This window comes from Aptenodytes patagonicus, chromosome 27 (genome assembly GCF_965638725.1).
Source record: "Aptenodytes patagonicus chromosome 27, bAptPat1.pri.cur, whole genome shotgun sequence".
Taxonomy (NCBI): domain Eukaryota; kingdom Metazoa; phylum Chordata; class Aves; order Sphenisciformes; family Spheniscidae; genus Aptenodytes; species Aptenodytes patagonicus.
This window is the reverse complement of record NC_134975.1, coordinates 225,653-241,647: the sequence shown is the minus strand read 5'-3', so window position 1 is coordinate 241,647 and position 15,995 is coordinate 225,653. Positions and strand designations below refer to the sequence as shown.

Sequence of the window (15,995 nt, the reverse complement as noted above, 5' to 3'; positions counted from 1 at the left end):
AACCCCAAATCTGTGGTGTTTCCACCAAAACGGAGTGTTTTGGTCTTACAGTGGGAGCGCGCCGCCGGACGCGGATGGGCAGGAGTAAGCAAGAGCCGGGACACGATTGTGTGGTGACGAGCTACGACCTCGTTAATCTAATGACTCGTTATTTAACGATACCTGCATGAAACGGCAATTGACGATGTAAAGAAATACACGGTCAGGCTCCGGCAAGCCAGCAAAAAGTCAGCGTGCTCTTCAAGAGGTGCCTTCATTCCTTATTAGGGGGAACTCCCAGCCTCATTCTGGGCTAAAACTACCAGAAACGGTTAAAAATTATGGAGTTAATTAACGACGGCATCTAGGAAACGAGGTCCCGCTTGCTTTTACACCGTTACTGCATCCAACAGGCTTCTCTTGTCCTCGATTCAGAGATCGGGAAAGAGAATGAAAGCCCTGGCGGCCGAGCGTTAAGGTCTTTCACCCCGACGTCAGCAGAATTGGCATTTCCAGTGATTTTTTTTTTTTTTTTTTTTATTATTATTTTTTAAAAAGCAGAAGGGATTCGCATTCCTTTCTGCGTGCCGAAGCGTTTCACCCCCTCGTTCCTCCGTCCATCCAAACAATCAGCGATTGATGGAAGACGGCGTCTTTCAGGAGAATGAATTTCACCCCATCGCGCAGGAATCTGGCCCGGTGGTCACTCACCCTTCACTTAACGGTTTTTTTTCTGTTGTTGTTTGCATCTTATTTACGACTTTAAATTCCAACCCCAAGCTCCAGCCACGGATTTAGTTGCCAAAATACAGCCCGAGAGGGTTTTTTTAGTGTCTCCGCAGAGAGCTTTTAGCTTCTCCTTAGAGACGACGCAACATTAAAGCCCGATGGAGCCTTTTGCCACGTAACCGCTAGATTTACCCGTTTGTGGGATCTTTAAAAAATTAAGTCAAGTCCCAGGCTGACATTTGACATCACCTTGATGATTCGGGTGGTTGGCAAACAGCGAGCGTCACACCTTCACCTCGACTGAGTGCAAACCGCAGCCCCTCTTCGAGCAAAAAAAAACCCCCGAAACCCCAAAACTCCTCCCGACCGAGACATTCGGGAATTCAACCGTCGCTGTTTCACCCCGTCCAGTACAACAAACATTGATAACGGCGCCACGTCTTATTTTCTACCGGTCGGCGCGGTCCTACGGTTCGATCCATCGCTAAAGGCAAAGTTGATACGGGCAAGCGGCGATATAATCCGGCAGCGAGCGCTGCGTGTTTCGTCTTGGCTTCGTAGGGTGGGTGGTTTTTGGTTTTTTCCTCCCCACGCTGAGGGAATAGCCGGAGGTCTGCGGGGAGCGGCGCGGAGGATGAGCGCTCACATCCCGTTTGCACGACGGGCTCTGCGAGAGGAAACAACACATCGCTGTCAGCGCGCCGGTTAAGGAAGGTGCGTGGGGTCAAACTTGCGAGTTTGAGCTGTAATTTAAGAGCCACTTGGGAAAAATAAAAAAAAAAAACCAAAACCACAAAACCACCCAAAAAATAATAATAATAATCCATTTCTCAACGTCTTTACCTTGAGCCGTCTTCACGTCAAGATTTCCTGCCTGCCCGAATCCTGTATAGATCCACCCACTCTCTCTGCTTGATGTTTCTCCATCACTTGCAGGACGTCCTCCAAAATGGACGGCCCCAAATCCACGTGGAGGGAGAGGAGGGAGCCGGCGTGGGAGAGGAAGGGCGGCTCGGCGTTGCCCTTCTCCTCGGTGAAGCCGTTCGTCGGGGCAGCGAAACGCGAGGCGCAGGGATGCGGCAGCGGGGCGGCGCTCCTGCCCTCGCCGTCCTCCTCCCCACCTTCCCGGCCTCGCACCGGCGGGGCTTTGTCATCGAGGTGCAACCGTGGCGGTTTCGGGGGGGCTTGCGCCGAGGGCAGCATCAACGCCTGCGGCCCCCCGATGACGGGCAAGGAGATGGCGTTTTTGAGGAGGGGAGATGAAGTCTCCGAGGACGCCTGCTCGCGTCCGGAGATGGTGGCCGTCCTGGAGAACTCGAACGGCGCCGCGTCGGGGCTGTCCTTGTCGGAGTCGAGGCTGCCTTCGGTCCTGGGGAGGAGATGGAACTTGCCCTGAAGGAAGGAGATGTCCCCAAACATGTCGCTCTCCCCGCCGCTGCCGATGTGAATCGTGTGCCTGAAGTCCCCCAAGGGCGGGCTGATCATGTCGGAGGAGAGGATGTCGCGGAGCTTCTCCTTCTTCCCCTTCCGGCTGCCCCTCTTCAGGTAGATCGGCACCTTGGTGGACATCGTGCCGAGGAGCAAAGCGCTTCCACGCCAACTCCAGCCAACTCAAGAGGTGGTTGTCTTCCTAGACTTCAGCAACGCGGGCTTTAAAAGTAATCTGCAAAATTTAAAAAGGAAAAAAAAAAAAAAGAAAAAAGGAAAAATGCTTAAAAGCAAGTTATAACATGTAGGACGGAGATCCTCAACGTCAACACGTCCCAGGAAATTAATTCCAGAGGCTCTCCGTTTCTCTATCTGAAGTTCGTTGGCTGCGTTATTGATAACAAAACAACTCAGGTAATTAAATCCAGGCACTCGGGGCCTCTCCTCAGGATTTGTTTCGAGTGGGAGAAAAATCAGGAACAGAGCTGGAAATCCAAGAGGATTTGCATTTTTATGGGGGAGTCGGGGTCCGGAGCTAAAGGTTGGGAGAGCACAGCGTTGGAAAGCGGCTTTTCTAGCCCAGAAGAGGAGATTTTTTTCATTTCAGTTTCCTCTCCTCTTGGCCATGCATGATCCAGCCCCACCCAACAACAAGCTAAAATAAAAAATAATAGAGATTAAGGCAGGAGGGGGAAGGAAGTTGGGTTTTTTTCCCCCCTGTTTTAGTCACATTCATTCAACTCTGACAGTTTACGCGTTCGGTTCTAGGCGTGATTTTTTTCGGCTGTGGGGAGGAATAAGGCAAAAATGGGCATTTTACGCAATAATACGTTACGTACAAGCTCGGGAGACGCCTCGGAGGGACAGAAAAAGGGATGAAACAGGTTTCAAGCCACCCGAGCATTACTTTGTAAAATCAGCCAGTGGAAAGGTCTGGAGTTTTAGCCTTTTATCACTAATTTTCCGGGAAAAAAAATCCCATCGCTCCGTGTTTCTATAAAACCGTATCCGATCTGCCGTCGACTGCAAATACAAAACAGTTTATAAGTGATTTAGAGACGGGTTTGTCCGGCGCGCTGAGCCCCGCCGCCGCTAAAGCAACCACCCGTAGCAGCTTCCAGCCCGTTTTACGCTCTTTGTAACACACCTCTCGGTACAGCCGCACCTGGAAAGCGAGAGCCGACGGTAAAACCACCGCTGAAACCACCACGGCCGAGCCCTCAAATCAACCCCTGAACCGTCCCGGCAAGACGTCACAAGTGATTCCCCGGTTGTGGTTTTCAGTCAGCTGCCACCGACAAACAAGGCGAAGCCCGGCCGGGTGCTGGGAAACAACCGTTCCCACTGTGTTTTACAGCCCCAGCAACCACGTCGGGCGCTTTCCCCATCCGAAACCCGCCCCGGTTGGTGCCAAAGAGCCAGCGAAAACCAGACGGCGGCTGACGCCGGATGAATTGAGCCGGACGACCTCCCCGAGGGCTGGCGTTTCAATTACAGCAGGAGCCACGCGCCCGGCGGTGTTAAAACGCCGCGTCAGTCGGCGGGCGTTGGCTCTTCGGGATCTCAAGCGCTGGGGTTTCGAGGCGGCACAGTCCCACCGAGACCGCGGAGGGCTGCTGGGTCGTCCCGCCCCTCCCCTGAACCACACCTGACCGCTGCCCCTTACATTTGTCCTTAAAACTATAACAGCAATGATACACAGAGGGATGGAAGTCCCACGGTCACCTTCAACCTCCCGCTGCACCATCGTTATCGTTAGAAACCGCTGCCGAAACCGCATCTGCGGTCTCATCCCGTCTACGCTGCTCGCTTTCTTCCTTCCCCCGCACCCCAATTGCCTCTTCTCGGTGCTGAGAAACACCGTTACATCTCCCCGCCTGCGAACAGAGACCCACGTACGCGCCGCTACAGCCAGAGACGCAACAGCGGGAGATGCTCCCGAGGTCGTGTTCGGTTGACAGCGGCCTGGGGGGAGAGGAGATGGAGCGGCGGCAGATCACCCAAACAGCTCGAAACGAAGCACGGACGAGATGCCGGCGATGCCGTCAGCATCAGGAACGTGGCCACGGGAGGAACGCGGTCGCCGGTAATCCCGTTCCCGGCGGCTCCGGCCAGGGTAAAATCCTGACGATGCAGAATTCAGCTTCGTTAATCCCGGGCGGATTAAAGCGGGTGGCGTAATGACAGCCTGCAGAGGCGGCGGCTGCGCCGCTCGCGTGAAATACAGGCGCCGCAAAGCCATCGGGGGTGGGGGGGAAGAAGGTGACGGCGGAGCCGCTGCCGTACGCGGAGAGAGGGGGCCTGAGGGAAGCGCTTCTTCACGGAGACCTGGATTCGGAGGAGCGCCGGTGCTCGCCAAAAAACACCTGCCGGATGCGTGGCCGCAAGCCACCCTGCTCAGCTCCCCTTGCACCGCGCTGGGGAACCACAGACAGTCGTGGGTTAGCCACAAAAAAAACACCGAAATCATTAAAAATAAAGCAGATTTGTAGGGAGGAAAAAAAAAAAAAGCCTCTCATCACTCGGAAATGTTTAATGTTTTCAGGTTAGGACGTGGGATGATGCCGACGGGGACAAGCGGAGAGCAAGAAGGACAGTGTCCCCCTCCTGCCCGGCGCGGTGGCTTCGGTTCGACATCTTCCACCGGCACCGAACAGAAATCGCTCTCCCTCAGCCCAATTTCTCCCCCACCCTCCTCTTCCCCAGTCTGGGCTCCGGCCGAAAACCCAGCGCCCCGCTGGGCTGGGGCAAAGGCTGCCTGCCAGCGCCGCCAGCGCCGAAGCCAGCTCCCGGGGCCGGGTGAACGCCGGCAAAGTTCAGGGCTGCGGGTAGCGCCCTTCCCCTTTGTGCTCGGGAATTAAAAAAAAACCCCACCAAACCTCGAAAAAGGATATTTGCTGCCAGTGCAGCCGGGGAAAGGGTCGGCGGGCCCCGAAAGCACAGGGAATAGGGGTTTTTCGGATCAGAGAAATCCTTAAAATCCCTTTTCCCCGGCATTTTCCGGTGCCGACGACCAAGTGAACCTGCTCAAAAGACGGGAGCGTTCCCAGCGCACCCGATTCCCTGCAGTGGTGACGCATCATGGGTGGAAAACGGGTTGGAAAGGGAGCAAAACCCAAACTAAACCCCTCGATAACTTATTTACGCCCGTTTTCACCGGCGTTCACCCGCACGGTGCGTCCCCCCCCTCCCCTTCCCCGTCAGCCGAGCTGCCGCGGGTGCCTCTTCCCAGCCCCGCGGGCGCATCCCCGGTGATTTAAGGCTTTTCACCGAAAGTGTTTGGCCTCCCGGCTCAGCGCTGCGTGTCGAGACGTACCCCCTCAGCGCTGCGGTTCGGCCGAGGAGGGGGGGGGGGGGGGGTGGCGGCGGCTCGCCAGGCTGCCGCTCGTTAGCGTTTCACGACGGTGCCGTCGCTAAAAACTTCGGTAAAAAGCAAGAATAATCCAGGCGTCCCGCGAAACGAGAGTCGGGGCTGTCGGGGAAAGAGAGAAACGGGGAAAATGAGATGGTTTTGTGGCAGCATAAAAGCGGGAGGCGCTTCGGGAGAAGATCTGAGCGCTTCAACTCAACCTGTGCCCCACGTTGGGCTTCGGTTTAGCTTCTCGTCGTTCAGAAATCAGCTGAAAGCCCGAGGCGCAAGATTTAACATCCCTCCGAGCATCTCCGCTGGCATCCACCTCCGGGATATTCCCCCCTTCCCCCAGTTTGGCTTTTCGAGTCCCCGTGGAGGAGACTTTTGCTCGTTTTCATCAGTTCAGGCTTTAGTACGTGAAACTTCGTTTCTTTTCCGCCTGTTTTCGGCAATTTAGGCTTCGGCTCATGAAAATTTTTGTTTCTTTTCCGCCTGTTTTCAGACATTTAGGCTTCGCTACGTGAAAACGTCTTTCCTTTTTCGCCCGTTGTCAGCAATTTAGGCTTCAGGACACAAACCTTTTGTTTCTTTTTGGCCCATTTTCAGCCACTTGGGCTTCAGAACACGAAAATTTGTTTCTTTTTCGGCCCGTTTTCAGCGATTTAGACTCGCTACACAAAAACTTCTTTCCTCTCCGCCCGTTTTCAGCATTTTATGCTTTGCTACGCGAAAATTTGTTTCTTTTAGCCCATTTTCAGCAATTCATGCTTCGTTACGCGAAGACCCGGCACGTCCTCAGCCCCCCGGTTACTCACAGAGCAGCGATTTTCCCATCCCAGTGTCTCCACAAACTATTTTATCAAGATCCTGCAAAAATAGCGATTCAGCGACGGGGGCTTAAACTCATTTTTCGGCTTGAAGGCGCGGAAATCAAGCGAGCGAGCAGCCGCCGTGGAAAACGAAGCCGGTTCCTTCCATCTCTCCTCCTCTTGAGCCTTTTTGACGCTTTCTGCACCTTTTATCGGTGCCCAGAGAAAATCCTCGCCTAAAAATTTGCACCCGGAAAGAGATTTCGCCCTCGTATCCCCCCCCCCCCCCCAGCTCCGGAGGGAATATTCACGCGGGAGATGAAAACGCACCCCCTTTTCCCGTGGTCCCTGAGCTGGAGGAGCGCTGGGGGCACGGAAAAGGGACCCCTCAGGGAATAGCAACCCTTCGGGATGGGGATTAGGGATTTTTTTTTTTAGGGAATAAGGATGTTTCGGAGCGACGCCAAAAGCCGTTTTGCGGATGCGCGGGGTGACGCCGGCCATCGATCCGTGGGGAAGAATTTATCCGAGATCCCCCTGGTTCTCCCAAAAGGTGAGGTTGGTAAAACCAGGGAATTCATTTCTCTCCGCAGGATCGCGGCACCGTCGCTGTCCTACCTCGAGCATCTGGCGCCGAATCCGGATGAGGGGCGCGCACCGGATCGGCAAACGGGGAGGGAAGAGCTGCCGGCACTGCTCCGTAGGGAATTCCCTGCTTCCCCCCAGAGCCAGCAGGAATTTTTCCAGCTTTCTTTTTCTCTCCCCAGGGATTTTTCTAACAGAGCGCGCCGCGGTGTCGCGTCTTCCCGTGGCGGAGCGGGGAAATCGAGGCACGCCGGCGTTCCCGCCTGCCGTGGGAAAGGCGAAGCCATCCGGCTCTTCATCCCGGTGAGAAGCGAACGCCGTCGCTCCGTGTTTTGGGAAGGGGGGGGGAGGAAAAAAGGAGCCCCCTCCCGCCCCAGGAAGGGGGAAGCGAGGGAGCCGTGCCGAGGGACACCGCGGCAAGGTGCATTCGGGGCACGGCAGCGCCGGCTGTCCCCTCCTAACAGCCGCGTCATCAAACGCTGTTGGGGTTTTTTTTTTCCCCCAGGACCGGGAAAACACCGATATCGGGGAGAGATTTTCACCGATAAGGAATATCCAAGGAGGAAAGCTTGAGGATGAGGAAATGCCGGCGCACGGTAGGAAAATGCGGCGGTCTCAACCCTAGCCGAACCCCTCCCATGCCTCAGTTTCCCCTGGCTGCGCCACGCACCCCGCCGCAGCGGTGACAAACCGAAGCCAAGAAGGAAAAGGGGAGAGGAAAAAAAGAAAAAGCCTTAAAACCAGGAAAAACAACTCTTTAGGGCGGCTCCTCCCGGCCGAGCTCCACCCGAGTGCCGGGGGAGCGCCGGGAATTCCCGGGTGGAGATCGCGGCACAGGCATTCGGGGTGGGATGAGGGCACAGGTCGCTCCTCTTTCCCCGTGGCGTGGTCGGAGTCCGCTCCGGCTCTCCGGGCAACTCCTTGAAATACGGATTTAAAACCCCACGAATCCCTGTTTGCACTGAAAAATCCTCCCTGAAAAAAAAATATCCCGGAGCAGGATCCGGCCTCCCTCCCCGAAAGCACGCCGTCTATTTCAGGGATCTGTCGGCTAATTTAAGCCGGGGGCGGTCGGAAACCTCGCAGCTGGGGGCTAAAATTAAGAGGTGGCTGCGGGGAACCGGGGAGGGGGCGAAAAGTGGGGGGGGGGGGGGGGGGGGCGGTGGCGGCGCAGGGGAAGGGATCCGGTCTATTTTTCTTGGAAAAAAGGAGGGAATCCTTCCCCCTCCCTTTAAAATTGGGGATCGGGGATGTGACGGGGACACAAAAACATCCTTGACAGGATGAAAAAGCGCTGCCCCCCCCCCCCCCCCCCCCGCCGCCACCTCGTCCTCAGCATCCCGACGCAGGGCCCGACCGCTCGCAGCGGCAGGGGTTCGCAAGCCGGTGCCGTGAGCTGCCGGGAAAAGAGGCCAAGTCCCCGTCCCCCCCCAGCTCCCAAATTAACCCCCGTCTCCCCCCGACACCCTACGGCTACACCCGATGCCGGCACCGGTGAGTGGCAGCGGGGACGGCAGCCGAGGTTGGGGGGGGGGGGGGGGGATGTGGTGTGGATCGCACCGGAAAGCAAAACCGGGGTCGCGGCCGATACTCACCGCGTCTTCCTCCCGGTCTGGCGGCTGAGCCGGAGCCAACCGTGGCCGTTCCCTTCCTCCCAATGCCGGAGCGTCGGCGCAGCCGGCTCCGAGCCAACGTGCAAGCCCCACCCCGGCACGGGGCCTCGCTTCCCCCTTCCCGGGGCGGGAGGGGGCTCCTTTTTTCCTCCCCCCCCCCCCGGCTTCCCAAAACACGAAGCGACGGCATTCGCTTCTCACCGGGATGAAGAGCCGGATGGCTTCGCCTTTCCCACGGCAGGCGGGAACGCCGGCGTGCCTCGATTTCCCCGCTCCACCACCGGAAGACGCGACACCGCGGCGCGCTCTGTTAGAAAAATCCCTGGGGAGAGAAAAAGAAAGCTGGAAAAATTCCTGCCGGCTCCGGGGGGGAAGCGGGGAATTCCCTACGGAGCAGCGTAGCTCCCCCCCCACCCCCCAAAAATCCTTGGCCAACTCGTAGCTCGCGGCACGGGACACCCCCCCCCCCCCCCCGCCCCGGTCTCCGAAAGGACGCGGCGGAGTTAAAACTGCTCCGTGCCGGAGCCTCCGCTCGTTTAAATCCCAAATTAACCTCGTCCTCATGGATCAGCTAATTAAGAAGCAAAGGAGACGCCGGCTGCTTTGGTCCTGATGTGTTTGAATGGAGCCCCCCCCCCCCCCGTCAACGCGACGCCCGCTTAAAACTTGCGTTTTAACCGAAAGCGGCGTTTTTCTGAGGGAAACCGAGGCCGGCCGGAGGAGCAGCAAAGCCGAAAAGGGGGAGAAGGTGGGGTTTTGCTCCCCTCCGCCTGCAGCAGGTGAAAGAAAAAAAAAGAGCTGGGAACTCTGAAAAAAGCAGGAAAAAAAAAACCCCAACCCCCCCAAAAAACCGCTCTTTTACCCACGCTGGGGAAAAGCGGCATTTTCTTTGGGGCGAGAAGCGCTAAAATCGGCGAGAGATCAGAGGAGGAACGGAGGTGCGAGGGGTGGAGCAGACCGCGACACCGCCCAGCCGCCTGGCGCAGGTATTTGGGGAGAAAACCGGCGCTTTTTTCTGGCGAATCCTGGCCAGCCGGAGCCACACCCCAAAATGGCGAGGGGGGGGTCTCCCTCCCCGGACCCCGTTTTCCCCTGGTTTTATCCTAAAATGTCCCCCAACGCCCATTTTAAAGGGCGAGAGGAGACGAACACGCCGCTTCTAGAGGGAGTCCGTAATAAGGCCAGGCAGGTAATTAAGTGGAAAATTAACGAAGGGAGACGCGCGCCGGCGCAGCGCCGACTGACGAGGTTGTTTTCCAGCCTCCCGACGCCTGTAACTACCCCGTGGCGGGGAGTTACGAAACTCGTTCCCTTTCTTCACACCGGATTTACCTTTTTTCCCGGCAAAAAAGCCTTCCCCCCCCACCGCCGGCATCGGAGCGGAACGAGGAGGGATTTCAATTTTCGCCTTCCTCGCCACGGATTTGAGGCAAAAAGCAGCAGAAAATGTTTCGAACCCAAACCCGACGCTGGTTTTTTTTTTGGGGGGTGGTTTTCCCCCCCCGCCGCAGCCGAGTCAGGAGCTGCGGCATCCTTCACCGAAGCCGGTGAAGCAGCGGCACGGCCCCCCGGGCCCCTGTAAATTAATTGCTTTCGGACTAATTAAACTCAGAGTCCCGTAACGAGGAAGCTCAACCCCAATGACGTCACCCAGGCGGTGAATCCAGGACGCCGGTACCCCGGCGCGGAGGAGGATTTCGGCCCCGAGATTCCCCTTTTCCACACCGGGATTGCCCTTTTCCGCGGGTAAATCCAGCTGGAGGATCATCTTCGTTTACCTAACGAGCGGGAGGGAGCCCGTGTCCTCCCGCTCCAGCTAACGAGCGACCCCAAATCCCCCCATCCGTGGCCCAAAAAAAAAAACCAAAACCCCCAACCAATCGCCCCGCACGTGCGTCGCTGCTAATCCAGGTCGTCCGAAACGACGCCTGTAAAACCACGACAAAAATCAGGTTCCTGCCGCCTCGGGCTTCTCGTTAATCAATTAATTAGCGATTATTAAGATGGGGGCTCCGCCCCATGCGTGGAAGCGGAGTTCCACCATGCCGGGGCGGCTCCAGGAGGAGCCGGGGCGCGGCGCGGAGTCGGCGCCTCGTGAAACGGGGTCAGGCGAAGGCAGCTTCGGGTGCGGGGACACACACACACACACAAGCGTTTCGGGGGGGTTTTAACCAAAATTCCACGTGTATTTTAACACCGATTCGTTTCCGTGAAGGAATTAAGTTGTAGGTGGAAGAAGGGTCGAAGAAATAAGCCTCTGTCCCGACGATTTAGATTTTAACGACTTGAGCGGCAACACACGGACTCTTCCGCTCGCCTTTGGCGTCCTCCCGCTGTAGGTACAGGCGGCCGTAGGTACCCCCGACCTGGCCTTTCGTCAGCCGGCCGGGATTGATGCAGACGCAGCCCAGCACGTCCTGCGGGAATACGAGAGCGATGGTCACGGATCTGGTCGACGACGGCCACGACCCCCCCGGCTACAGCCGACGGGGACGCTGACAGCCACGACACCCCCCCCCGGCTACAGCCGACAGGGATGCCGACAGCCACGACACCCCCCTCCGGCTACAGCCGACAGGGATGCCGACGGCCACGACACCCCCCTCCGGCTACAGCCGACAGGGATGCCGACGGCCACAACGCCCCTGGCTACAGCTGACAAGGACACCGATGGCTGCAACCCCCCCGGCTACAGCCGATGGCCGCAACTCCCCCGGCTACAGCCGACGGGGACGCTGACGGCCATGACACCCCCCCGACTACAGCCGACAGGGATGCCGACGGCCACAACACCCTGGCTACAGCCGACAAGGACACCAATGGCTGCAACCCCCCCGGCTACAGCCGACGGGGACGCTGACGGCCACGACACCCCCCCGGCTACAGCCGACAGGGATGCCGACGGCCACGACCCCTGGCTACAGCCGACAAGGACGCCGACGGCTGCAACCCCCCTGGCTACAGCCGATGGCCACAACCCCCTGGCTACAGCCGACAGGGACGCTGACGGCCACGACGCCCCCAGCTACAGCCGACAGGGATGCTGATGGCCGCAACCCCCCCGAGCTACAGCCAACAGGGACGTCGATGGCCACAACCCCCCTGGCTACAGCCGACAGGGACACCGATGGTCACGACCCCCCTGGCTACAGCCGAAGGCCATGAACCCCCTGGCTACAGCCGATGGGGACGCTGACGGCCATGAACCCCCTGGCTACAGCCGACGGGGACGCTGACGGCCGTGACCCCCCCTGGCTACAGTCGCTGCCGCGCACGAGACTGTGCTTCACTCGGGCTGTAAATCGGGTTTTTTGCCCAAATACGTCAAAATACGGTGGGGTTTGAGGGGGGGTATTTCAGCAAGCGTGCGCGCCGCCTGACCTTAACGAAGTACCGCAGCTCCGAGGGGGGTGACGAGGACATCCGGGGTGACGGGTAACGAGGCGTAGCTGTAGAAGCTCTCGTAGTTGACGTTCAGCTCCTCCGAGGGGGGGTACAGCGGGTAGTAACTGCCAGAGGCGGGGGGGGGGGGGCAGAAAAAACCGGTTACTGCAGCCTTCGCCTGTAGCGACAGCGCCGTGACACCGTCTCGGACACAACCGGCAGATAATTTAGGGGTAGAAAGAGTTATTTCTGCTTCTTTCGGCTGTCCCCAGGTATCTGCTGTCTCTGAGGGCAGCCATCAGCCGGGGAAGCCTGACGCACACCAGTCCGGAGGACTTACAGCACCAAACCCCTCCGAATCCTGTTTTTAAAGGCTTATCAAAGCCAAAAAGGACCTTTTTTAGGTTAAAAAGGTGACTTTCAAGGGGAAGGCAGCAAAAAGCGGTGCAGGACTTCCCTCGGCTGGCCACGAAAAACACCCTTTTTGGCTTCGACTGGGTGTCGGTACCAAGCCCTCACCTCCTCTGCGTCAGGATGTTCTTGAGGATTCGCGTGAACCTGTCGGAGATCCCCGACGAGCTGTGAGAGAAAAGGAGCTGTAAAACGGTGAAGGGAGGAAAAGGAAGGGGGGGAAAAAGAAACAAGCTTGCGGGCTGCGCTGCTTAATTAGGCGGGCAGCCTAATTAACGACCCGGCGGCCGCTCTGCCGGGAGCCGAGAGACGGGGGCGGCTCTGCCTCCTCCTCCTCAGATGCGCCGGGAGAGAAAGGAGCTGCTGGAGGAGACAACCGAGAGGCAACACCCCCGGATGAGGCTTCCCGCCGAGACCCGGCGAATTCGGGGCTGGAGCCGGCTGCCGGCGGGAGATTGCCGCTCCGACGCATTTCCCGAATCCGGGGCTTCCCGCCGGCGCCCACCTGCTGATCTCCTCGGCACCCATTGTGGAAGAGCAGGTCGGTGGAGGTCAGGCCGAAAAACGACGCCGTCGACGTCCAGGGTGCAGGGGTCCGACACGAAGTGCACGCGCTGGCGGGGAAGAGGGCGACGCCGGGTCGGGCTGCGGCTTTGCCAACCCTGCCGTCGCCAGCGCAAAGCAGACCCCTAAAACGCCCCCAAGGTGCCCTAAAAGGCCCCCGACACGCTCAAGCTTTCCTTAAATGCCCCAAACCCGCCCTAAAATGCTGCGGTCCCGCTGGGCTTTCCTCAAATACCCCAAGAATCTGCCCTAAACCACCCCAAACTTGCCCTAAAATGCCACGATCGTGCTAAGCTGTCCTTAACTGCCCCTAAAACCAGTCCTAAAATGCCCCGAGCCCACCCTAAAACACCCGTTGTGCTAAGCTGTCCTTAACCGCCCCTAAAACCAGTCCTAAAATGCCCCGAGCCCACCCTAAAACGCCCCGATCGTGCTAAGCTTTCCTTAAATGCCCAAAACGCGCCCCAAAAAAACGCCCCAGCCGTGCTGGACTTTCTGCCAGGAGCATCAAAAGCTGCTCCCTAGATAAAAAAACCCCCAAAAACCAGTTAAATTAGGGAATTTTAACCCAAAAAAGGGCTGGGAGTGGCACGGGATCACGGTGAGGGCAGGAAGCTCTACGCAGCGCCGGCTCGACCGCCACAGGTTTCCCGGCGACGGCACCGTCTCGCCGCGTTTTAATTAATTCCCCGTTTGCTCGTCAAGCGTCTCGGGGAACGCCGCGACCCAAGGAGCGAGGCGCGGGGACCACCGGATTTCCGCTTCCGAATCCCTTCTCCGCCAGGAAGTCGCAGCTTCGCTGGCATTTGCTCCCGAAAGGGACATTTACTCGTTTGGGTGGGGGTTTTTTTTGGGGGGGGGGGGGGGGGCAAGAAATCGCTGCCGGCTGGAAAAAGACGCCGGGGGATTTCACCTCAAACCTCGGCAACTCGTTTTCGGAAGGACGGGCAGCGTTTTCCCGGCAATTCAGCGTTATTCAGCTTCTTGGGGGGTAAAAAGCGGAATGGCTGAAGCCGGCGGCGGCGGTTCGTTACCGGTTTGTCGTCCTTCGGCAGCTCGGGGGTAGAGGAACGGCGGCTGCGGGTAGACGTAGTCGTGGTGGACGTCCCGCAGCGAGGGGACGAAGACGAGCTGAGAGCCGGCGCTGTCGGGGGAAAAAAAAAAGGGGGGGTGGAAAAACCAGGCGATTAATTAACAGGCGGCGCCGAAAAACATTTCGACGCCCAGAAACGGCACTTCACGTAGGAACGACAGCCGGACACCCTCAAAAACAGCCCATTTGGGGGCGTTTCTGGCAGCGAGAGGACCCCAAATCTGCTGAAATTCCCCCAAAAGCCGCTCAGTTTTTGCAGGAGAGGCGCTTCACCCCTGCGTGAAGGGGAAGGGGCTGCGAGACGACGACGGTGGGGTTTTTTTTTTCCCCCCGGGGATCGAAACCCCGGAGGGTGTTGACAAAACAACGGGGCTGCGGATACAGCCTTCCCCCGTTGCGCGGGGAACGGGACCTCGTCCCCGTCTAACCCGAGAAGCAGGAAAAGGAAAAAAAAAAAAAAGCTTAAAACCAGCCTTTTTAGTGAATTTCGGAAGGAAAGGGTCTGGATAACGCTACGAGGTGGAGGTCGTGGCGAGCCTGCGGGACGCTGGAGGGGCGCGAAGAGGCGTTTTGGGGTGTCCCCGACCCCTCGGCACAGGCGGCCCGGCGTCGGGCAGGGTTGTTGACAGCGAGAGGGACGAGGGTGACGCGTCCCCGGCCCCGCCGGAGTCTGGCAGGAGGTGAAAGAGGCTGGCGGCGCCCGGCAGAAAGGGGGGGGGGGGGGGCGAAAAAACCAACCCCAAAACAACAACAAAACCTCGCTTGTTCTTTGTCAACCGGCCCCGGGACAACACCGGGGAGGAGGGGGAAAAAAAAAAAAGCAGCATCGCCAATCGTTCCCGGTTCCTTTCTCCTCGGATTTCAGGATCCAGCCCCAAATCACGTCCGGCAGCAGGCAAACACGACTCAAATCCGTTTCAGAGCCCGTTAAGAGGCTTTCAACCGAAATCTGGTGTTTTCCGCCTGTTTCCTTCGCGGGAATCAGCGGAAACACTTCCCCCCCCCCCCCCCCGCCATCCAGATCCCGTTTGGTGCCAAAAGAGGAGTTTTTTTTGGGGCAAAAACCGCCTGCGGAAACTGTCGTGACTTCGCGCCGCCGCCGTCCCCCACCTCCTCGTCCCTTCGATTATTGTCTTCAGGCAGAGCTTGAAAACCTCGGTGAAGGACCCCAGGAGCCGGCAGTTCTACGGATCGAGGGAAAACAACGGGATTTGCACGATTCCCCCTTCTTTCGGGGGTTGCACGGGGAGGACGCCGGGACAGCCCCCCCCCCCCCCCCCCAGCTTCTCTGCCCTCCCGGAGTCCGGCACCACGGATCAACCGACCCGAAATCCGCGCGGATGGAGGAGTTTTTTGGGGGGGGGTGGGTGGGAAATCAGCCCCTACAGCACCCCGCTCCCACGCTGTGGGTCTCACGGGGAGGGGGGGGGGTTTGGGGGGCACCCCGCTGAACCCCCCCCCCCGCCCAGGGACGAAGCCAAGGGGCGGGGGGGGCGCCCCGATTCTCCCTCACCTCCACTTGCTCGTGTTTGGCATCCAGGAACGGCCCAAAACTGCGAAGAAACGGTGAAAATCAGCGAAAAACCACAAGCGGGGAGGAACCCCCCACCCCGCCGCCAGCCCCAGCGAAAGCGAAACACGTTAAACCGCCTGGAAAAAGGTTGGTTTTTTTTTTTTTTTTTTAGTTATTCTTGTTAATTAAGCTCAAATTTTATCCCGCGACCCCAAAGCGGTCGGGGCGAACCGAGCCCAGAAGGGGAGAGCGGTAAAAGCGGCGGGATCCTCTCCGAGCGGGCAAGTCGGGCCCCCTGGGGACGCTCAAAAAGCACGAATCGCTCGTAAAACGGCGCTTTTTTGTCACTTTAGGGCGAAAACCGGCTGTTTTTGTCACTTTTAGGGCGAAAACCGGCTGGTTTGGGATTACGCCCGAGCCGCCTCTCTCCTCGGCAGCGGGGTTTGTTTTTTTTTTTAATGCCGATTTTTCAAGGTTTCGGAACCTCAGCTGCGTTTTTCCCGCCGCGGCCTCTTGTTTTTATGATGTAATAAAT

At 58.2% G+C, this 15,995-nt stretch overlaps 2 protein-coding genes across 3 annotated transcripts; both read right to left on the bottom strand.

Annotated features, from left to right (window-relative positions):
- On the bottom strand, nt 1-8,759 carry CDC42EP2 (CDC42 effector protein 2). 2 transcript variants are annotated; one of them, XM_076360310.1, is made up of 3 exons: nt 8,697-8,759; nt 1,552-2,371; nt 1-1,375 (listed from the first exon to the last, which is right to left on the bottom strand). In XM_076360310.1, the coding sequence occupies exon 2, from the start codon at nt 2,275-2,277 to the stop codon at nt 1,564-1,566; it is 714 nt and encodes a 237-aa protein (XP_076216425.1). In that variant the 5' UTR covers nt 2,278-2,371; nt 8,697-8,759; the 3' UTR covers nt 1-1,375; nt 1,552-1,563. The 2 variants fall into 2 exon arrangements, with proteins under 2 accessions (XP_076216425.1, XP_076216424.1); XM_076360309.1 differs by lacking the exon at nt 8,697-8,759 and adding an exon at nt 8,478-8,545.
- Nucleotides 8,760-10,649: 1,890 nt separating this feature from the next.
- Nucleotides 10,650-15,499, bottom strand: POLA2 (DNA polymerase alpha 2, accessory subunit; the record flags this gene model as incomplete). Its single annotated transcript, XM_076360316.1, is given in 7 exon segments — nt 10,650-10,912; nt 11,877-12,004; nt 12,399-12,458; nt 12,796-12,904; nt 13,889-13,998; nt 15,058-15,131; nt 15,461-15,499. Coding segments are annotated over 4 exon segments (285 nt in total), but the record flags the coding sequence as incomplete, so codon positions are not given.
- Nucleotides 15,500-15,995: the final 496 nt, after the last annotated feature.